A 24,207-nucleotide genomic window follows, 5' to 3' on the forward strand; every position below is an offset into this window, starting at 1 on the left:
TGGCCTAGTCCGGGCAGTGATGTTCTCCTGGGAATTTTGGGTCCTGCCAGTGACATAAACTGTCTACCTAAACATTGTTGCAGACCAAAGACACTCCGTCATGGTAATAGTATTCGCAAATGGCATTGACCAGTTTCAGCAAGATATAATTCCCCCATTCGACACTGCAAATATTGTTTAGGAATGGTCAGAGGAACAGTAGAAGATCCCCTAAATTCCCCAGTTCTTAATCTGATCAGGCATCTGTGGGATGTGCTGGACATGCAAGTCTGATCCATGGAAATCCCACCTCAACTTACAGGACTTAAAGGATCTAGACTCGGACAGTTCTAAAAACCTACTGGTCAATTACAAATGACCAAACTAGTCAACTACACATGATTCTGCAAAAAAAATAAGTTTGTTAAATGTAAAATTCAGTTTTTTATGAATATAGGACTGCATTAATAATGATAAATGGATATTCCTGCTATCTAGTGTCAGCTGAAATGTTGGTATGTATAGCTTGCTGTAGCTGTAGTTAAATGCATGTCAAGAGACACACCCTAAGATCACAATGTTCCCTGCCCACAGGGTACTAGGATGGTGATATTTATTGTGTGTGTGTGTGTGTGTGTGTGTGTGTGTGTGTGTGAGAGATAAAGCACATAGTCATTCCACAGCTTCACAGTCAACTAAGGTCACACTAGCCTAATCAGCACTGGCCAAATCTTGGGGTGGAAATTAAAGTTTCCACCACTCATGCTGGCATGTCAAGCAGACAATCGTGGTTAATTTCGCAGAGCAATTTTACTCTCAACTCAATAGCATTTCAGCAGCATTACTGTGCATGGTGCCCATGCATGTTCATGTGATGCTTTTGTAAGAAAAAAAAAAAAAAGGTAAAAGAATTCTTCACAAGCTCATTTTTTACATTAATCTTTAAATCAGCTGCATAAATTCATATATATGCTCATATGAAAATACTGAACATATATAGTCAAGTTTTGTCTAGTATATAAGATAAATGCATCTGCTGAACAAGAAGTAAATTATTAAATGTGCATTATTATGAAACTCAAATTGTTAAATTCAGCAAATAAACAGAAATGCATTAAATCTGCAAAGGTTTGTTTCCTTTAAAGATGTTTTGTAGTACTGTTGAGCAAACTTGTTAGTCTTATTTTGGACTTTAATAAATCAGGTTTTCCATAAGACTGATTTAACTACTGTTGTGCAGCCCCTTGTACAGCCACATCTGGTAAAAAAAAGTATTTAAGCAATGCAGGCCTTCTACATGCTTGAATGTCTTTATCTGTGTCTAACTGCTTCTTCTGTGACTTGAGATTCTCACGTCGGCCTCGTATTTTTGCGCACTGGGTCCCCATTTATCTTTCGGCATTTTCCACTGACGCTCCAATGACGTCTACATTCGTTTTGTGACAGCTTTTCGTGACAGCATGGTCAGGGATCCCCATACGTGGCATGACTGTGGTTATTTCTGTGATCTCTCGGTGTATAAAAGTCCTCCACCATTAGGTGTCTCTCTTGTTCTGTTTTGTGTTGCTGCTCTTACTGACACCAGGTTCATGAGAAGATCGATTTAAAGACATGGCGAGAAAACTGCATCAGACAGTGGAAGCTTTCCCAAGGTGAGGAACATCAGCTCAGTTTTTCACTTAGTAGAACCGGAGATTTAACGTTTATGATCATGGATAATTAATGCAATGTTGGTTAAAATGACCTGCAATTACCTCCTCAACCACCAGTTAAACTCCAGCTCCTTATTTATAAAAAACCCTCCACCACCCTCCATAAAAAATAAGAATGCATAACTCTAAAGTTTAATTCAGAACTAGTAATCTAAAGGTTGCCGGTTCAAGCCCCACCACCGCCAAGTTGCCACTGCTGGGCCCCTGAGCAAGGCCCTTTACCCTCAATTGCCCAAAATTGTGTTCAGTCATAATTGTAAGTCGCTTTGGATAAAAGTATCTGCTAAAAATGTAAATGAACAATTGAAATGAATGATATATTATTTTAAAGCAGCAGAATATTTTAATACTGCAGTGTCACAGTACAGAATACTACTGATCTTCAAACCTGCTGATAGTCTGGGTTACAACATGATTAAACTATTGGGAACTCAATAACCTTCAGCTGTAATGTGTTACTTAAACACCACTCAGAGAGTCAAGTGTTGCAACCATGGTGAAAACTAATGAGCTGTTACAAAGCTGTAAGAGGAAAGACGGTGGTCTCAAACAAACTTCCAAGTCAACTGAAAGTTTGTTAAGGAATCAGTCCTGGAATATTCTGGAGTGGCTTTCTCAGTCTCCAGATATAAATCCCATAGAAAATCTTTGGTGGGATTAAAAAAACAGTTGCAGCTGAAATCTGTCAAACATAAATGAGCTGGAAGTATAATAATGTGTTTAAATTTGAGACAACAGTTTGGGGAAGGCATGAATATGCCCCTGTAGTAATAAATAGGTCCATAAAGACATGGTTTGACTAATTAGGTGTGGAGGAACTCCAGTGACACAGTGCCTTGACCTCAACCCTGTTTAACACCTTGAGGAAGAACTGGAACAGTAATTGTGAGCCAGGTCTACTCATATATTACTACCTGACCTCACAAATGCTCTTTTTGACTGAATAGGTACAAATACAGAGTCAACTGGAGAACCTTTGCAGTGACGTGGAGGCCAGGTTTATATTACTGCTCATGGTTTTGGAATGGGACGTCCAACAAGCTAATGGTCAAGTGTCCACATACATAAGCCATGTAGTGTAGGTATGTAATGACCAGAAGAGGGCAACAAACACTTTGTATTAATAATAAATTACAGAACAACGTTGTCTTTTAATTTTCGAGCGTAATCAGCCTTACAGAAGAAAACCTAAGTTTTTTTTTTATATATATATATAAAGTCCTCTATTGTTTTTGGAAATGTCCTCTATTTTGAGGGGAATGTCATAAACTCAGTCGCTTGGTGGCGCTCTTGACTGATTTTATGCAGGCTATCCACTAAAGCAGTACAACATGGGATAGTTAAGAGGAGGGATAAACACAGAAACAATCACATTCCATTGTGATCGTTTTGTCTGGGTGGAAAGACCTGACTCATCTTTTGGCAGGTTAGTGGGATTTTCAGCCTGGGATCTGAGCCAGCCATGACCTTCCAGCACAGAGGCCCAGAGTGGGCAACCTAGCAGCCAACACCCAGTCAGGTTAACAAGTTCGTTGACATACCCATAACCCCACAGAGACCATAAATCCTGTCAAGGTTGACGAATTACAAATTAGTAACCGGCTAGTAAAAAGAGTTGCAGATGTTTAGAATGATGATTTGAGGAGCTGTAACAACAACACTAGGTTCATTGTTAAATCTTTGTTCTGTCTCTAGAACTCAGTAACCTCTCGGTTTATGTATCTGCAATGGCAAAAATACTGAATAATGTTAGGGAAAACACGGCTATCTTAAAAACATTGCACGTCTCAAGTATCCAAAAGTTCACCTGGATCCTCTACAGTTGTGAATCGATGTTTGGTGGAAAAATATGTTGTTTTGACTGAAATGCACAGTGCTATGTTTAAAGAAAAAAAAACCTTGCTGACTTGAAGGGCTGAGGAAACAATAAATTAGAAATCGGTAATATGTCACAGAAAAATGGTTACAGAGTGTTGTATCACTTAAAACTTGTGCATTTGGACGATGAAACAACATGATGATCCAACATGCACACAAATTAACAGCAGTACGGTTCAAAATGAAAAACATTGTTTTTAAAAAAAGGCTGAGACAAGGCAAGATTCTCTGGCAAGACCTAAAAGTGCTGTACTTGCAAGAAACCTCAAAATGATCAACAGTTTCTCTCTTCTCTTGTGCAAGTCTGAACAACAGCTACAATAAATAGTGTTATTGATCCTAAAGTTGTTTTTTTAAGTAAGGGTTTACATGTTTCTGTCTGGGCTTGGGTCCATGTTCATACTGCATTTCTGTTTTAATTAAGCATTAGTAAAAAAAACAACATAATGCAATAAATGTTTCAGTTAGACTATATGTGTAGGTTAAAACACTATGGTCCTCATAATTATTAAGGGCTGGCAAACTTCTCTCTAAAAACATCATTTTGTTTGCAAATAATCAATCAATAAGTTTACCGGTACAATATTATTTCACAATTTACAAAAATAAATAAATGTTTCCTCATGAATGATCACTACAGCTGAGCACCATGTGGAGTTTATAGGGCATGTTATCATTTTATCATTTTGTTTATATTGCTTTATAGCTGTTTTAGGAAGTCATTTATAATTGTACTGGTGCCAGAATTATGTGATCCTTGCTGTAATCAGCATCATGCTTTGTTTGCTTTATACAAATGTTATTGCGCAACACTGCAAATGTTGTAGAGATGTTAGTAACATTGTAGCTGGTGGTCATAAAAATGTGCATGTACAAAGGGTAGTTTTTCCCTGCTCTTCTTTCTTAGATGTGAACTAATAGAAAACTGTGTTATAAGCTTTAAACTCTTTATTGTTTTATTTGGCGTGTACATAGGTATTTGTATTTAGATTAAACTGCAGTATTTGGAATACCAGCATTTTGTGTTTTAGGAGAACACTTTCCTGAGGTGTAGTACAACTTTTATTTGTTGTGTACATTCATTGACTTAATTAAACATATAAATACAGTAAGTCTGTACTTGACTTTGAGTCTTAACTTTGAACCCCCTTCGAAAACAAACTAGAAGTGTTAATTGACAACCAAACTCTTTATATAAAGGTCAACTACTCTTATCTACAAAGGACCAGTGTGACTAAAGGTTTTTATACCAACCAATGACAAGCAACCATTTTTAATCAGTCCAAGTCTTCAAGCTGTTGTCTTAGGTAAAACTTGCACTTACAGCCCTTTGGTGGTGATGTTTTTCTTGTATACTCTTACTTAACTTCATGTCTTCCTACCATGATTTACCCAGAGTTACCAGGTGTTCAGAACACCCCCTACTCATAACACCCATTATTAACAACTTACAACATCTGGTAACAGCAACTTTAGGATGGGAAATGTTACTCATTTTCTCAAAAAAAGAGAAAAAAAAAACCCACACTGAACATCAGTAACCAAAGACCTACCTGACTCCATCCTCTTCAAGACTCTTTCTTCTGAATAACTTTCAACATCAGAACTGGTATTGCTTTAAAGCAGCACACACCACAGAAATTGCCCTTGAGGCAAGTACTAAGAAGTTTGTTTCTACCAGAGTGGTCATTCTATCATTCGAACTGATCCTCCTTGACCTGTCGGCAGGTTTTAAAAAAAAGAAAACCACACAATTTTTCTGTCTTTCTTTTTAGTCATTAGCGTTAGAACCTACTGACTGCAATCACTGGCTCAACATCAGAAGCGGTCTTGTTATCTGTCATGGAGGGGATCTTCATCATACCAATTGTTGACCCACAGGGTGAAATATTTACTTATCTTCCCTTTAGACCCATTCTCATGTTCTTAAAGTCAAATCATAATTATCAACATGTTAGTAGGTAAGCAAGTGTGGAAGTTTGGATATAACCACTTCCCTGCATCTTTACAGATGTGAAAGGTCACATCTTAGCACATGCCCATTGCCTGTTTACACTGACCAGCAGTAAACAGCCCCACCCTCATTAATACATAGAAATCTAACCTACTATTAAATATAGTGTGATTTAGGGGTTTCTTTTGGAAAGCATTATCCATTATGAATGTTTTTCTTCGTGTACAGTAGTGGAATGTATTACCAAACATATTACAGACAATGCTGACAGTGTTTTGCAACAAGAACTTCATTTCCAAAGTATTTTGCTCAACACTGATGACTGAAAGTATTTCACACATGCCTGCTTACACATGAAATAACATCTAATCAGAGTCCGGTCAGCTGCCTCTTTTGGGGACATACATGCACTGACCACTGGTAAGAGTTATATCTACTGTGTGTTGTGCTTCCTTAAGCATTTATTTATCTTTAGTGATTTTTAATAAGAACAATAGAAATCTGAAGGACTTTTGCTGTTAGACTTGGGCTCATTTTGACCTTGTTCAGGACTGCTTGCTGTGCTCTTGTTGTGATTTTTGCACCACACCTAATTCTAGAGAGAATATCAGCAATACTATGTTTCTTTTTATCATTCTGTGTGCATGTTGACGCGTGTTTATGCAGAAAGACTAATTACTATTGAAATATAATCTGTTTTCGTAAAATATGTTGACTTGGTTTATTTAGTGCTGTTAAAAAACAAAAATCCAGCACGACTGTCAATCTGCTGGTAATGTTTTGGTACCAGACACCACAGGACTTTGTTTTTTTTTCATTTTGTTCCATTTTCCCCCCAATTTTTTCCCAATCTAGTTGTATAAAATGACCGCATTGCATTACTGATGTTAACCTCCACTCTCGACTGAGGAGAGCTGTGACTAACACCTAACGCCCCTATTTGGATCAGCTTTGCACACAGAGTCACACCCTGATCCCATTATCCCTTGCCTTTGTGTATGTGCCATCAATCAGCCAGCAGAGGTCGCAATTGCATCAGTTATGAGGAATCTCCTCCGGCAACCCTCCCTGCGAACGAGCCAATCGTTGTTTATGTAGGCGCCCAGCCTGCTGGTAGCAGAGCTGAGATTCAAATTGACGTGTTTTTGTCTTGGTCGAAATCCTTGACCTGCAAAGTTGACACGTATGTTGTTACTGCTGCAGAGGGAGTTTTTGCATTTCACCACACAAAGCATCACAACAGCTACAGATTAACAGACTGCACACCTGGCCCATGCTGCCATCCTGCCAAGTGTCCTCTTTTTTTAAAAACCAAAATATGGTCACCCTAGTAAACATAAACTACTGGGTGTTTTTTAATTACTGTTAATATTTAAGGGTTTAATGTGTAAACATTATTCACTGTGTGTACTGTATGGGTCTGTGTGTGTTGGAGTATAAATAGACAAATCGGCTTTAATGTGACTCATATGCTGATGCTAACCGCTATGTTGTCACACGTTTCATTGCAGCACATGGCCCCAGGAAAACACACAATCTGCCTTCACGTGGTGACCTCTTTTAGTTTCCCTCAATCTCCCTCAATCTACTTCTCTTTCTGGATCAACATACCTTCCTCTTCTATCCAGGTCATTATTCTTCCACAACAATGCTGTCCTTATTTTTGTCTTTACCCATTTAACCACTGTTACCTAGTTTCTTAGTCGAGGTTTAGAGGTATAGAAGGACATTTTTCTTAGTGCATTCATTGCATCGAATTTGCCCTGCTCGTGTTTAACACTTGGCTCACACTTGTAGCATCTGTTTGCCTTTAAATGCACGTTGGCAGATACAGAAGAACTGGATAAAACTGAAGTACCTATAAATATCCTAGCGCTTGAAATAGCTTTTAAAGAAATACTTTGCTACTTTTGACCTAATTTCTATACACAAAATCTGTGGCATGAGTGATTACTACAGAAAATAATGATTCGAAATGGAAAAGCTTTTAAATTAAGGCTCATAAACTCTGAAAAACAACCACAGCAATATGATGCAGATTTAAAACACCAGCTGTTGTACAGCTTAAATACTGTAAACTGCCATGGAGTATGTTACTTAACAGAAGTGATCTTTAATTAAGTGAGCTCACAAGATCATTACAACCTTTCCTTTATTTATTTGCTCACCAGCCTCTTTATTGGGTACAAAAGTCTGTGAGCCTCATTTAAATTGTTTACATTTACAGCATTTAGAAGATACCTTTATCCAAAATTACTTAAAATTGTAGCCGAATCAGAATGCAAGAGATTTGAGGTTAAGGGTCTAAGTGTTGGTATGACAAACTTCTTACAGACAGTGACCGAGCTGCAGTTTGAACCCAGGTCCTTAAGACCCTGGAGCTCTGTGTCACAAACACTAAGTACTGTGTGAACCTGCCACCTTTGCAGAGAATTTATTTAAATTATATTGACTAGAACTGGGTAAAAGAATAATACAGCAATATTGGGACAGTGGTATCCTAGTGGGTAGACCTTTGGGCTATCAACTGAAAGGTTGTTAGTTTGAATCCCAGCTCTGCCAGCAGCCACTGTTGGACCCTTGAGCAAGGCCTTTACCCCTCTCTGCTCCAGGGGTGCCGTACGATAGCTGACCCCAGCTTCCAAACAAGCTGGGAAACGCAAAGAAAAGAATTTGTTGTACTGTACATCTGTATATTTATATTTGACAAATAAAGGCATTCTATTCCATTCTATTCATTTTTTCAGAATGCTGGATTGGGTCCCAATCCTACTTGCCTCCTTAGGTGGCTGCCTATGTTGTCTATGCCAGTGCTATAGAAAACATTCTCATCTTCTCAAAAGCCTTATAGGAAAAAAATCACACCCATGTGTCTTCCCCAATTACCAGGTCTCCGTGGCTGTGTGGATAGCTGTGTGTTTTGGCTAGAGCCTGAGCTGAGGTCATGGCTGCTCTCCTGCGGTGTTGTAGTTAGTAGTCCAGTGTCTATTTAAGAGGTTCCTTCTGTTAAATCTTAAATCTGAGATTAGCCTCTCTCACATGCTCAGGCTAACCCAGAGGTTTATGAGCTATTATTTAAATATTTGTCAATTCTCGATGCAGAATCTTACAGTACATGTTTTGTACCTTGTAGCAAAAAGGAAATTTTAACTTCATACATCAAAGCAAATCAAAAACTGCATTCCTGGCTTCGTTGGCTGCTTTTAGTCTAGCCAGTTCCATATATATGAATGAATATTTTGGATATTTTACATAACTTACTGCGGTGACATTTTACACAACATAAGAATTGCTCATACTCATACACTCATATTCCCGGGACACTTAATACGCATTATGCCAACTCAGTTACGCACGTAACAGATAGAAACTAGGACCCAGTCTGGCCCTGTAGAACTAAACAAGACTTTGTACATTGCTGCTGAGTCTCCTCCTCCATTCCACTGCATTTAGCCACAGTGACACAGTGTTACACTAACACGTTTATCTCCTGCTACACGTGAACTCTCTGTCACATGGCAGCTACTCCCTTCCCTGCTCCCCTCCTTCCTCCTTAATTCTCTTTCGTAGGTGTCGCGGGTTATGAAATCATTTGAGTTAGTACATACCTTAGACATATATAGGTCAAAGTTAAAATCTTTACAGGCTTTGAAGCGGCAAATGGATTTTATAACTAATTATACAATATAAACAATATATTTTTGTAAATAATCTTCTACAAATATCTGTTTAAATATATTTAGACAAAATATCTAATTATAGGGATTAAAAAATAAACTTAATATCCCATAAAACAACAAATTCTTTACTTACATTCTAGATCTAAAACACTTCTTGAAACAAGCAAGATGATTGATCCACAGCATGACTTTCAGAAAAATAGTACTGAAATGTAGCGTTTTGTAACTGTTATGATGATAATGATAGCCATATATGTACCCTATCTCTCTTTTTGTGGTAGTGCCTTGATGTAAAAAGAGGAATTGGGGTTAACAAAAATAAAATAAAGATAACATTCTGATTGCATTTTGAAACCGTGGTATGTGGTATGTGTTAGAGTCTTTTAGAGGGTGTGGGTAAGTAAACATACAGTTGTGTAATGCCTTGCAATAATTGGTCCCCTAGTGTCCCTCCATATCAACTCTATATAATCATTATGACTGTAATCAGGATAAACTGTTAACTGAAGATAATTGAAATGATAAATGTTGGTAGTAGAACTGGTAATAGAAAATAGAAAATACTCAGACACAACAAACAGTTAACCAAAGTGCTGCAGCTCTTTAGGAAGGCGTAAAACAATATCCACAAAAAAAAGTGTCGGGCCTCATTAGAGTTATCTTTATAAAATAATAATAATGTAAAATCAAATGAAACTATTTGAGCAGGTAACATCTGATCTGATGGCTTTCATATTATTATTTTATTTTATTATCAGTTGGGAAATTTCTGACATGTTTAAGGAGTCGCATCAAGGTTAGAAATACTGGGTGCATTAAACTGCATTATTAGTTAAAACTTTATCTTTTATTTATGGCTGGATTTTAGCTTTTAGCTTTCTAAATTTATGCATGACCCTTTAAACTGCCGGTGCAAGGTCTTGCTCTCTGTTCTTAGTCTATCAAGAGGAAAGTTTAAAACAATTATTGATTTTTAGGGTTTTTAAACAGTGATCTTATCATCTTTTGTTAAACATGCCCTAACTAAACCATTTATTGAATGTTCACTGTCACATGGTTCAGGGACTCTTTCTGTCTTTTTAATCAGTCATTATGGGTCATTAGGTTGGGTTCCTAGATATGGATACACTGCACTGGTTATTGAGATTTTGTACTTCAGTCCTTTTACTAAAGGCTAAAAATATATTTTAATGCAAGAGTAAAATAGCTAATCTTAGCCTTTTGTGTATTAGGAATTCTTTGGTCATGTATGTAGTGGAATGTTAGGCTTGATTAGATTGTTTACTTCCATGCCTTATCATGTAGTAAAGTAAATATTTGTGCACAGGACGTGTGGATGTGTATATTACACTTGACATTGAATATATAATCACTGTTTTTTTACTATACATCCAAATAAATTGACATTACTATAATAATGCTCGCAACCCTGTGTACTAGTGTCAGAACCACTTACAGGGATGCTTTGCACTCTATCTGTTTCAACCTAATCAGGTGAAACGAGATTAGAGCCTATCCCAGAAATATTGGGTAAATGACTGAAATACATCCTGCAAAAGTAGTTATTAAAAGTAGGCACCATGGATTCATGTATTTACAACTAATTCAAGTGGAAGAAAAACAAAGTACCTGGAGACAATTTACACCAACATGAGGAGATCAGAACTTTACACAGACGAGAGATTGAAATCATGTCCATAACACCCTGGTTCTTGTGGCACACTTACCAGCAGCTGTATGTACCTCTTAACATCCCGTGTTGATATGTGTTCTACGTGACTATATCTGCACAGTTTCTCACTGCTGCTGAGCCTGTGCAGACCACCATGCACTTCACAGGTCCATATTTGTTTATTTCACACCCATAACTGTTAAAATTGTTCATTCTGTGCATATGGTGTACGTGTATGTGTGCATGAACTTTGCTCTAAAAGAATATAACCTCATTATAGAAAATGTCACTGTGTTCTAATACCAGGAAGTTGGCATTTGGTAACTTTGTGTTTACGTTTCCCTCTTTGGTAAGTCAAGCATGCAGAAATAACTTTTTAAATGTCAGTTGTGTGCATGGAACATCTCTCACCATAACTGTAAGAGGCATGTGTACAGTGCTTCGTGTTTTTGTTGTTATCATCATTATTATTTTTATTGGTTATGTTGGGTTCAATTTAAAAAGCCAAACAGTTTGACCAGTTCTCTTTATATTTTACACGATTATTGTCTTAAAAAAACTACCAATTATAATCAAAACCTGTAAACCTGCAGGTCAGTTCCTTTGACTACTTCACATGGATCATCTGATCTCTTTGTAAGGTCTATTAGTTGAGTACAAAATGAAGAGAATTATTATTTGTGAGTACTTGTGAGTTCTCGGCCCCTAATCTTTACTTTTTTTTATTTTGTGGCAAACCACAGAATTGCTAAACAGCACAACTTCCTATCCATCCTGTAAAAGCTTGAACAATTTTCAAAGAGGAATTGGCCAAAATTGTTTCATCATCAAAATGAAGACATATCCGAAGTAGGCTACATACTGTAATAGTGCTACTTGTGGCTCAGGCTGTTTACCCACTGGCTTGCTTTTTGGGAGTACCAAAAAATCACACAGACGGCCATGAGTGACTCACTCATTCACCTACTCACTTACACCTAGAGGTATTTTAGAGCAGTTTATTCACCTTCTGCATCATTTTCAGTCAGTTGTGGATTGAAAACGTTTTAAAAAGCATTTAACATTGAGATCCATGCCATACACAGATATTGTTTGTGAGTGGATGCCCAAACAGTCAAATGTGTTGGATGATTGTTTGATTTCCCTTTTTGCCTATTCATTCTTATCACATGTGTTTCACATCAAACAACACCTTCAAACTGTTTCCTCATAACTCTCTTTGTTTGGACTGGTTACGTGACCGTGGTGTTGTGTAAAAACCCCCCACACATGGCTACAGTTGTTGCCAAATGCAGAGAAAGTCTGGGTGAATCATTAACGATGCAAAGCATGAGTGTGGGGTGTGGCTTGTGTGTGTGTTCTATGGAACCAAATCAAGGGTAATGTGGAAAGAGAACCAGTATGCATGTAAGAGGGTATATATACCAGCTGCCAGGGAAACTGAATGTCTGCCAGGGATCCATTGACACACACAGAAACACACACACAGATGGTACCCCCCCCTGGTACTGGTTGGTTAATCATTTAATCTACTCTTATCTTTGTTTGACGACAAACCTACTGCAGTGGAGGAAGGGACTCATGGAAGCAGAATTCTGGGAAATCCAGGGAAGTGTTAGTGAAACTGAGAGTATGAGCTTTTATTGCTTCAGTCATTTATAAAGATGGTTATAATTGATTATATAGAACTACACCAAACGTTCATATTCTGTAGTAGGAGTACCACTGGTGGTCCTTGGAGCACTCTAGGGTGGCATGTAAGATCCAATAATCAATAATCAATAGTCATTCCAATTATCACATGGTTATGATAGTCCCGTGCGGCACAGAGGCTTAGTTGGTAAGCTCTTAAAGAGCTTGTGAAAAGTAATCCCTACAGAGTGAGGGCTGTTACAGTTATTTAAATTAGTCAAGGTCAGCCACTGGTGAGAGGTGATGTACTACTTATTTAATGGAAATTTAGCTTAAATACTTAAGGCCAGTGCATTGTGCCAAATAGACAATGTGTGTAAGCAGTGTGTTCCCCTCTCAGTGCCTCATGTCAGTCCAATGATTATGATCTTATCTGCCTCTCAAAATGCATGAACATTTCAACATCTCAGATTCCTGTTACTATTAGTATCTGCTTTACGCAGGGTTTAAACCAGATTAATGTCTATTTTGATCATAATGGACTCAACGTACATCAGTGCTACCTGCTAGTCACTCTACAGTATAATAATGAATTGATACTGCATGTGTGTGTGTTTGTGTGAGTGAAACCAGGCCACCAGACTCATAAAGAGAAGTCTGTCTTTTTCCCAGGCTGACACAACCAGCTGATGGGGCCCCCAAAACACAAACGCCAGCATTCCAGCCAGACCACCGGAAAGCATCCACCCATTCCTCCCTCCCTCCCCTTGCCTTCCTTCTCTTTCTGTCTCTATCTTCCTTTCTTTCTGACCGCACGTGCTGCCTTTTTTATCAGCGGCCTTAAAAGGAGCTTTTGTCTTCGACATTCAAACATCGTCTAGCACAAGCGGCTCCGGCTTAGTCGACATCGTGATGAGGAACATGGTGAACACTTAGATAAAAGCTCAGCCAGGGACCCTTGTAACAGCAAGAATCACGTGGTTTTGATGGAGGCTGCAAACAGATTAATGGAAAAAGAACCCAAGTTCTTTAGAAGCGAGAGTGCAGCGTAGGGAAAGGAGGAGGAAAGAGTCTGAATATGAGTGGGAGAAGCGCTCGGGAGTAGGAGGGCCTTACAGTGACCAGAATGGTCCTGTTTGTCTGGTTCATACTCAGCTCCACCCTCTGCCTCGTGGGCTGGTTTGTGATTGGCTAACCCTTTCGTCACCATGGTGAACGGGTTCGCTCTGGGTTCTTTGGGTGAAGGCTTGTTTGCTGGAAGAGGGGATGAGGAGGGATGAGGAGGGGGTGTTTGGGGTGGAGGTGACCTACATTCTGCTTTAGTCCCAGGCATGACTGGCTAGACCTCAGACAACACGTTTTATAAGTTGCACACACAAGCCATTTGGTGTCTCATAGAGCTCAATGTCATTTTTTTGCAACCTTTTCAGTATTAGTGATCATATGTGCCTGTCTGAATACTATAACGTAAGCCTGTAAAGGTCATCTGAAATGTATTTAGATAGTCTATAAACAAACCTGATTAAAAAAAAAAACTGGGGCAGTGAATGAAATGAAAAAAGCGAACAAACAGTGATTCATAAGCTGTCTGGCACAAAGAATATTTACATTTAATATAAGAATAATTGTAAGCAGTATGAGCAGTTTTCAAACTTGATGGCTTTAACCCATTTTAAAACAGACTTTGATCATTATGGAATGATTAAAAATATGATTGGGTCTAAGAGTATTGGTCTGCCACCATCTACATTCCATGACATTATTAAAAGATTCAGAGTTTTCTGATAAATCCACGTGCGACCAAGATCAGGGTAAAAAAACCAGCATTAAATGAGTGTTACCTGTGTTTGCTCGGATGGCACTGAATTAAAAACTCAAATGCGTCTGTGTTACTTTGTTTGTTTGTTTTTTAGGATTTTAACGTCATGTTTTACACTTTTGGTTACATTCATGACAGAAACGGTAGTTACTCATTACACAAGATTCATCAGTTCACAAGGTTATATCGAACACAGTCATGGGCAATTTAATGTCTCCAATTCACCTTACTTGCATGTCTTTGGACTGTTGGAGTAAACCCATGCAGACACGGGGAGAACATGCAAACTCCACACAGAAAGGACCTGGACACCCCACCTGGGGATCAAACCCAGGACCTTCTTGCTGTGAGGCAACAGTGCTGCCCTCTGTGTTACACTCACTTTCATGTTCTGCCATCTTAACATGAAAGTTAGTGTAACATTTAATGCAGTTTATTAATAGCTTGAACACATTTTTTAACATGTATATGTTCATGGATATTTGTGTACCAATGGTTTTATTGGACATGAAACATATTTAAATATACTTCGGAATTACCTAAACAGATTAAAAATGTAGAATCACCCTGATATGGGTCACCCTCCTTTATACAGGAAATGTACTGTATAAAAAACAAGGTAGCAGAAAGTCTTGTATTAGCACACACTCTGACTTCTACGAAATAAGACGTGGCCATCTGATTTTGCAGGAGGAGTCATTGGTAACATTGACTCTCACACACCCCATGTGTAATAAAAAATAAAGTAACTGTTATATTTCTTATCTGGATTGTCTCTTAACTCCCTAACAGCTCCCAAATCTTTGTGTTTATAATATAAATATAAAATATAATAAATATTTTAAGCCTAAAGATTAATTCACACAAAGGATCTGAAGGCACAGGACCCGGGGCCATGGCTCACTGAGCATTAAATAAACAGTCCAAAAAAATAAATGCACATCCCCTCAGGCTATCATTGTTTTAGCTAACATTCATGACCATATTTGCACTTTATTTCTTTAGTTTAGCACACAGTGTTCAGTGCCTAACTCGTAATGGGAACACTTTGAACCTGAAGCATGCTTGGTTCAGTCCTAGTTGGGTAAGCAGGAATGTTTCATATCAGAGCTGTGGTGTAAGATGACTTGCTCTGAACACTGTTATGGGTTTTCCAGAATCTAAATGAAAGAAGGTAAAAATGATTTAAATGTAATCAATACTTCACCTAAAATGCAAACAGAACAGCCAATGCAGTTATCATTGTAGTAGAAAAGATGTGAAATCAAGAAGATAAATCATAATGATTCTATAATTTTAGATTGACACAGACTAAGTGAACTGTCATACATTATTACAAACAGTGCAATGCAAAAGGTTACACACAGTTGTAAGAGAATTGTACACAAAATGGTCAAGAGTATGTGGACACTTGTCCATGAGCTTCTTGGACATCCCATGTGAAAACTGTCTGTGTTTATATGAAGACCATTATAAGCAAAAGCCTGGACCTGACAGTCAGGTTTCTACACATTTTGGTCACATATTGAACATAAATTGAGTAAATGCCGTGGTGTAAATCTTGCATGTACTTCCCATCTTTCCTAATCAGTCGAATCTGCTCACAGAGAACACTTCAAAACTTCTAAAATAGTTTTAACAGTTGAATATAAACAGAGCAATAAATCACTAAAAGTCTGCTTATATTTAGATCACTCTGTATTATTTTGACCTGAAGCTGTTTTACTGGTTTAGTCACTGCACAGTCAGCTTTCTGTTTACATCTGTGATGTAACATTAGAGATAAACCGTATCCTGTGTAAGTGCTTTGTTTGTGTCTTTCCAGTAAGACTACTGCTTAGATTACACACAGATGAAGTTTATTCTTGGGATGTTTATTGATCCTGTTGCATGATGTGTTGATACTGTTGTACATACTGTAGTGTTCGTGAATACACTGTGATAGTTTTGATAAAATAAAACCTATTGTAAGACGTTACAGTTTTCACTCTCTGTGGCATTACACACATTTTAGTTGTTTTTTTATGCATTTTCTCTCAATTTTCCTCTCGATTTAGCGACTCAATTTTGTCTTCCGTTGCTGAGAGATACCAGATTGCATCTGAGGGGAGCACGTCGCTGTACATGCCTCTTCCGACACGTGCACAGCCCTCCTCTTCTCGCCCCTGCACTCTGCACAGGCGTCTCTTCCGCCAATCAGGGTCCTTACACAGCGTATGAAGACCCACCCACCCACACATACGTAGTCCGGTCCCCACCCTGCAGATACGGTGACCAACTGGTTGCTGCTGCAGGCACTGCCAGTTATGCCCGCCAGATGGCACCCAGCTGACCGGTGGCAACACCGAGTTTCGAACTGAGTTCAGAAAGTCGTTGCTGGTGTGCTAGCGAAATATCCTGCTGCACCACCTGGGCGCCACAAATTTTAGTGGTTATGTAACAATAAGCAAACTTTGACAGTAGAGTATTAAAATAAATATATAACGGATAACGGTCGCTAAAATAGTTTTACTCTGCAGCATGTTTGAAAGAAACAAACTGAAGCAAGGTTGTTGACTTGATGGCTACTTTTCTAACGGGTTTATGAGTAATTAAAAGAAGCAGCCGGTGACTGCCCTCGTGTCTGAAAAGCACGTGATGGTTTACAGTTCTCCTTGGCCAGTACAGGTAGTGTGAGGGGCAGTGACTATCTAATCAGAATCATTAATCTAAGAGAAATTATTCATTAACTATTTAAAAATTCTGTTTGAGTTCAGCTGATCTATAATGCCGAGCATGTTGTTGTACTAAGCGTGTTCACTGTTTATTCATTATCACTTGAGACTTTATGGAGACGTGTAAGAACTAACTATAACTTGAAGCAAACAAAGCAGAAAGAAAGTGAGAGCCTCTTTGTTGTCTCTTTGTGTTATACAGAACCTTCCCCATCTCACCATTTCTCCCTATGTTCAGTTCTTTTCCTCATTAATCTTGCTTCATATTTCTCTTTCTGTTTCTTGTTCTCAGCATGTCATTACCCGCCACACCCCTCTTGTGTTTTCTGACCTACTTTCTATAAACAGCCCATGTTACATAATTAGAATATTTAGTTTGCAACTTGTGCTCCACTTTTCTGAACCAAATACTGTTCTCTGTGGATGTGATGGCATTTTGGGTAAATGTAAGAACCGGTTTAAATGATATATATATTTACATTTTCAGCATTTAGCAGACACTTTTATCCAAAGCGACTTACAGTACTGTGACAGTATACAATCTAAGCAATTGAGGGTTAAGGGCCTAACAGTGAAAACCGGGCAGTGCTGGGGCTTGAACCAGCAACCTTCTGATTACCGGACCAGTACCTTAACCACTAGGCTACTGCCTAGTTGGTATATTATTTATAGACATATGTATATTATTTAGACATGTGAGATAAAAGCTTAAAATACATGGCTTATCTTAATAGAAATTCTGTTTTATACATAGTAACATCATTCATTTATTGACCTTCATTAAATGCATTATATTGATTAGGTTCAGTGGGTTTAGAGTCTATTGAGAGACACAAGGCACATTGTCAGGAGCTTCGTAGATGGACTTTTAATGACCATGGCAAGCATCAGCATACATTTTCAAGATTTGTTGATTGTATGGGGCATTACATTATATCATCAAATAAATCATTAATAAAGCAATATATGCCCCGCTTCCTTTTCATGATCATGGTTCCTCTCTATTATGTTGCATGAGCTTCAGTTTGCCAAAAGGCAGTGGCTGACTAAAGATTCTTAGAGGACGCTTGCATTAGCCCTTACCTTGCAAGACTGGTAAATCCACTAGACCTAGCAAAAGCAAAGAAGAGACTGACTTCTAAATGGCACCCATATGTCTGTGTTTGTGCACAGATTAAAAGCAATTACCATACATTATTACAAACAGTGCAAGTGTACAGTTGTAAGAGAAATGTACACTAAATGGCCAAGAGTATGTGGACACTTGTCCATAAGCTTCTTGTCCATGACATCCCATTTAAAAACCGTCTGCATTTGTATAAAGAGCATTTGTGAGGTCAAGCACTAATGTTGAATAGGAAGCCTGATTTGCAATGTGTAATCATAATCATAACTAGCAACAAAGAATTAGGTCATGCCACAAAGTAATATGGTCTTATAGAACATCCTGCACCACCAGATTAATAATCTAAGATGCTTTTTTTGTCTTTTTGACTGTTTTATTTGTAGAAAAGCCACACAATGTATGAAAGAATGTTTCCATCATTTATTTACAGAAATGCACTTGCAGAAATCCCATGACTGCCAAAATATTCTTTACAGTATATGTGCAGTTAAAAGTCAACAAGTTAATTTTATTTGAGTTTTAATAATGAATTAAAATAAACATAACACTTGCAGAAATTCTTGAAGTCCTTGACTGTGATGGCATACATGTATTTAAACTTCAGATTTCAACTGTAATGTCAGATGTATTACAGATACTATTATAGTCACACTTTATATATCTGTTATTTCCTGCAAACCAAAATTTTTAAAAGCTGAGACTGGTTTGAATACTCTCAACATTGCATCAGAAGTGTGGGCTCTTGTGGGCTCAATAGCTTGTCTGTCTGTTTTTTTCTCAATCACCACTTTATAGGAAACGGCATCAATGTTGTGGCCTGTTCCAGAGACCTTTTGAAAAGGTTGAAGAATGTCAGTGCAATGCAAAGAAAGCCCAACACTGTCAATTCTTCTGTGTCCATCCGGCTCTCTGTGCTCCAGCAACCACAAGCACCAAAAGCAAGTCAGGTAATGTGAGAGCTCTGTGTTCCTTCTCTGAGCCTGAAACAATCTTCCCCAGAAGCTCCTTCATCATGCATAACCTCTCTCGCTTTCAGTTACCCTCCTTCCACCCGATGCCTCATTTCCTCCCTTCCATGCTGACCTACTTTTCTACTGACCTGTTTATGAGGCTAGTCTGTGTGCCAGTTACAAAAACAATGTAACGGTAGAATGTGGTCAGTAGGAAATGTGCCTCTGTTGCTGGTTCCTTTATTAAGGAATGTCACCTTGGTTATGCAACATAAAGAATGCCATTGTCAACACGAGATATTAGGGAGGTACATGTTTGCTTTTCATATATTCTAGCCTATAGCTTCTATTTTCTCCAGACCTGTTGGTCCAGTTTTGGCCAAACTTGAATGCACCATGGCATTTAAGGCCAGGTGAGGTGTTCCTCTCCAGGTTGTCAAAGGAGTTTGCTGTGATTTACTGTACTGTGTTTGCAATGTTCAAAGGGGGATTTGTGTAGTTATTAGTCTTCCTATGTTCCCAGCGTTCTGTTGCACTGCTGCATTAGTAATCAGGCTGAATAACTGGGCTGAATATCTAGGGCAGTGTTACATCAATGAAGAGAGCATGCGTAAGTCTGAGACAAAAAGTGTGTCAGTGAGTCAGTGACGTCTCTCCCTGTTAGCCTGACTCAGGCCTTTATCTGCTTTAATCAAAACACTTGTACAACACCGATCTAAACACATAGGAATGTCGCCTTGCTGTTGATTATCGTCATCCCTGCACTGCATCTTCAACAATTGCTTAGCCGATCAAGGGCACATTCCATTTTGATTAGAAGCAGCTCTGAAACATGGGTGGATGGTTTTAAAGACATTTAGACAAGAGTTACTCTAGGAAAAGGGAGGCTTTTCAGTTAAGACAATGCTCAGAACTTTTTTTCACATTCAAATGAAATATGCTTTATGATTAATACATTGAAAATAATTCCACTAGCCTGCTACTGCTGAAGTCCAGGGTTCGAATCCTCAGCAGTGCTACATACAGGCATGATCGGCTATGTCTAAGGGTTTGGGATGGCCGAGGCCCAGTAGTCCAGGATCCAGTGCCAACCAATACAATTCTGGGTGTAAGGTGGGAACAGGGCAGAGAACCTCTCACCATTTACGTTAGCAAGTCCACTCACTGACATGGGTTTTGTGAGGTACGAAAAAAGGTGAAGTACCCTGGTGCTTTGAGGATACCCTAAATACCCAATGCACCATACAGGCCCTTAATTTGAGACTTTTTTTGTGTTTCTAAGAAAATAATTGACAGTGCTTTAAGATTTGGTTAAGATTAACCTATTTGACACTTTATTGGTGAATTCTAATGGAAAATACTGCAGTGCTTCTGTTTCTTTGAAAAGGTGTCAACATGTGGCAAGTACCTTTATATCTGTGAAGGTGCATTAATTTGGTAGCTGCTTGGATTTGGAGGTAATCATGTCAAAATGATTAACATCTGGAACTTTACACTGATGTTTTAGCACAGTGCTAATCAGTGATGTCACTGTGGACTTTTTTGTACTAGCAATATAATGTTACACCCGTTATCTAAAACGTATTTATAAGAGCCTAGCCAGTAACCTTGCGAAATGCAGGAATACACCCTGAACTAAGCAACTGTTCATTACTAGGTATCACACACAAACTCATTCACACTTACTTAAACTAGGGGTGAAAAAGTACAGAGAAAAAAGTCAAACCACAAAGTTCAGAAAAGCAACAATGTTTTTTTATTATTCTTTTTTGAACGCACCCATTATCTTTTATGAATATTAGTGTTGTTACATCACAAATCTTTCACATCCACAAATCCAGACATAGTGACAGCAGTGCCTTTGAATCTTTTTTCACTTTTCTTTTCATGAAACCATGAGCAGAAAACAATGATCACTGATTTAATACACATTGATATGAGAGGAGGGTTGAAGAATGTGATAGGTTAAGAATGTGTTTATCAAATACATAAAAAAGGACAACGCTTTTCCCAAAACTTCACACGTACTTAAAAAGAGCACAGAATACAGTGTCGCCCATGACGAGAGAAACTTTACATTTATACATAAGTGCCTTAAGCAGACTTGTCTTAACATAATATGAAGGGGCTGTTATTTAAATGTAATTGCTTTTGTCTTTTAAATAAGATTTTTAATAATTTTACTGGACAATTTGTGGGACTGAGGCCATAGAAGACATTTCAACATCAGCAAACTAAAAGTGTCTAAAAATGTTTGGGTCGAAATCATGGCTGTAAAATCAGAAAACAGCTTTTTTATACTGACGTTCTAGTCCAATCTCATCTAATTTCTATAATTATGCAGATCTTTTAACGTACTTTGTCATTTCATGTCATGTCAATTTAAAAAATAATAAAAAAGTGGCTTTTTAAACAGTTAACACATTGATACTATACAAAATGTCTGAAGACAAATGATGAGCCATCCTAATCTTTTTTGCTCTTTTACAGTCTTTTTTCCAAAAACATTTTATTTTTCTCATTAAAATATATATTTATATATAATAATTATATCACAGTCATATAGAAACCAAGTGCTTAGATAAAGGAAAGTGGTTGTTGGGTTTGTTTGAGTGTGTTTGTAATATAAAAAGGGGAAAAAAGGATAAAGATGTAGGGTAAAGGTATAAAACTTAAAGCTGTTGTCATTCTTTGGTAAAGGGAACATTCCCAGGATGCTTAAATGTTTGGTATGTTCTGTGGTGAAGAGTCACCCTGTCATTTGCTGTAACAATGTACACAAACCACTATAAATATCTGCAGTTAGTGGGTTACTAGGCCTCACAGATGGTTGATGCCATCATCTATCAGGTATATTAAATTGAAAATGGGGGAAACAGTGTGAACAGTTCATTCATCTCTTTTGTTTACAAGTGCTTTTTTAATTAAAGGACACAATAAAAAAAAGCAGTCTTTACAGTATAATACAGTGTACCAAAAAGTTCTGTCCTGCTTGTGGGACTCACATTATGTCCACATTTGTGGTCCCAAACAGACAGCCAGCATGAGCGCGACGCTAAATGATAATGCTTGTGAATTTGCACACAGAGAAGGGAGGTGACAGTTTTACAACAACCCCGTACACTGTGAGCAATCAACCCACAGTGGGTCCCTTCTGCCCGTTATCTTCTGTTACTGCATACACCAGGACCTCTTCTTTCCCAGCCTGTAGGACTCAGCTTGTAGAACCTGGCTGGACCTTTCCTCTCCTAGCCAACCTGAAGCTGGCTTGACTGAGGCAAGGCCAAGTAAGGGTGTTGAGGTAATGGCTGCATACATGCTGGTGGTGTAGTTGGTGAGTCTTGAGTTGCAGCTCCAGCACTGCTCATGGTTTTGTGCTTAAGACGTAGTTTGTGCGGAAGTGCAGTGGCTTTGACCTCTGATGGACTGTCCCTGCTTTGGCTTTGTGGGGAGGAATTCGGTCCTCCAGCCAGTGGAGATTGCTGGTAACAGCCTGTGTCTGAACAGGATGATGATGGGCACTCGTCATCAGTGGATGCATCTTTGTCAGAACTGCGGGGATCGCCTTCACTTGAGGAGGTATCCTTTGCAGATTGACCCTGATAGTAACTTTCTTTCCTGGAACCACCTTCATAAGTAAGCACCGGGGGCTCTTTGTCCTGTGAGCTGTCAAATGACAGGAGAGGGTAATGCTCTTCACCCCCCTCTTCCCTGCAGAGGTTTGGTGCCATAGCATCTGCCTTCTGAGGATCAAGAACTAGCTGCTGATGTTGAGGCATGTATGCTTGTCTCATTGCTGCTTCTCGATCTAGGAACTCATAATTTGGAAAGTCCGAACCTTTACCCTCAAGCTGTTTGGTTACCTTTGTGAGGCTTTCAGTGCATTCAGTTGACCCCTCTTCAGGTCGGGGCAGAATCTGTGGCAGCTGAGGGATTTCCTGATGGTTTGGACTCTCTACAGGATAAGAAACACTGCTGGAGCGATAAAGGATGACACTTCTCTGAGCAGTCTTTCCTGGAGTTGCACCAGGACAAATGACCGACTCCTGGTGCTGACACTGTTGTTGATGTTTGTGATGTACTGCTTGAAAGGTATGTTGGTGATGTGGTGTGGAAAACTCACGATGGATGTTGAACATGACTGGCGTGGTGGTGCCATTTGCAATTTCCATATCCAGTCCAGCTCCCTCTTCCTTAACATCATAGTTTATTGGTTCTGGACTATCACGTGAAGAGCCATCAGACATATCTGAGAGAGAACCTCGAGGGGAGTACTTAACTAACTGAGCACGTCCTTCCCTTTGGCCAGACTGCTCAGCTTCTGAGGAATCAGAGTTCATCATTACCTGGGAACCACTGGTGTAGCCATTAGAGTAGAAATGACTTGAGGAGGAGGAGGAGCATTCAGAGTTCCCGTTGACCAGTCCTCCAATCTGCTGGCTCTTTTCCATATAGGAGGCTGCACTGATGAGTCCGAATCGGAGTTTCAGCTGCAATAGTTCTGTTTTTAGGCGTACATTCTCATCATTCAGTGCAATAACTCTGTTCTCCAGAACCACGTCGTTAAGCCTTCGCTTCTCCCGGGAGCGCTTGGCTGCCTCATTGTTCTTGCGACGTTTTTCCCAGTAGGAGGCGTCTTTCTTTTCATCAGAGATAAACTCACGCTTGCGTCTGCAGGTCATATTTGGTTTGGATTTTACAAGGCGAACCGGGCGTGGATTGTGCTTAGGTGAAGAAAGATCGTCGTAGTCTAACAAGGTTTCCTGGTTCTCTAGGATGTCTGAACTTGGACTTGCAGGGATTTCCATTGTTCTTCTGAGGGATCCAGTTTGAAATCTTGTTGCTACCACTGGAAATGATATAGAAATGATATTATAGTAGCAATATAAGGGGTGGGGTGGAGGGAAGTGGCTTGAAATTGCCCTCTTTTCGGCAGACTTGAATGTGTGACTATGTAGCTGGATCAGCAAATGTCTTATGAGATATTTTAGCTTGAGGTAAGGTGAACCTCATTGATTTTGCTTTATGATGCTCTGGATGTTTCAGGTGTCCAGATTGGCTAAAAAGATCAGGAATAGGTGGGCCTCTGTA

General features: G+C 38.9%; 1 protein-coding gene across 1 annotated transcript; it reads right to left on the reverse strand.

The window, feature by feature from the left end:
• Positions 1–20,857: 20,857 nt before the first annotated feature.
• On the reverse strand, positions 20,858–24,014 carry nfil3-2 (nuclear factor, interleukin 3 regulated, member 2). The gene has a single exon (XM_063018813.1). The coding sequence runs from the start codon at positions 23,922–23,924 to the stop codon at positions 22,365–22,367; it is 1,560 nt and encodes a 519-aa protein (XP_062874883.1). The 5' UTR covers positions 23,925–24,014; the 3' UTR covers positions 20,858–22,364.
• Between the last annotated feature and the right edge of the window lie 193 nt (positions 24,015–24,207).

Source organism: Trichomycterus rosablanca, chromosome 22 (genome assembly GCF_030014385.1).
Source record: "Trichomycterus rosablanca isolate fTriRos1 chromosome 22, fTriRos1.hap1, whole genome shotgun sequence".
Lineage (NCBI taxonomy): Eukaryota > Metazoa > Chordata > Actinopteri > Siluriformes > Trichomycteridae > Trichomycterus > Trichomycterus rosablanca.

Bases quoted from the DNA above. Each gene is read 5' to 3' on its own strand.
- nfil3-2 (XM_063018813.1), bottom strand. From the start codon at position 23,924: ATGGAAATCCCTGCAAGTCCAAGTTCAGACATCCTAGAGAACCAGGAA.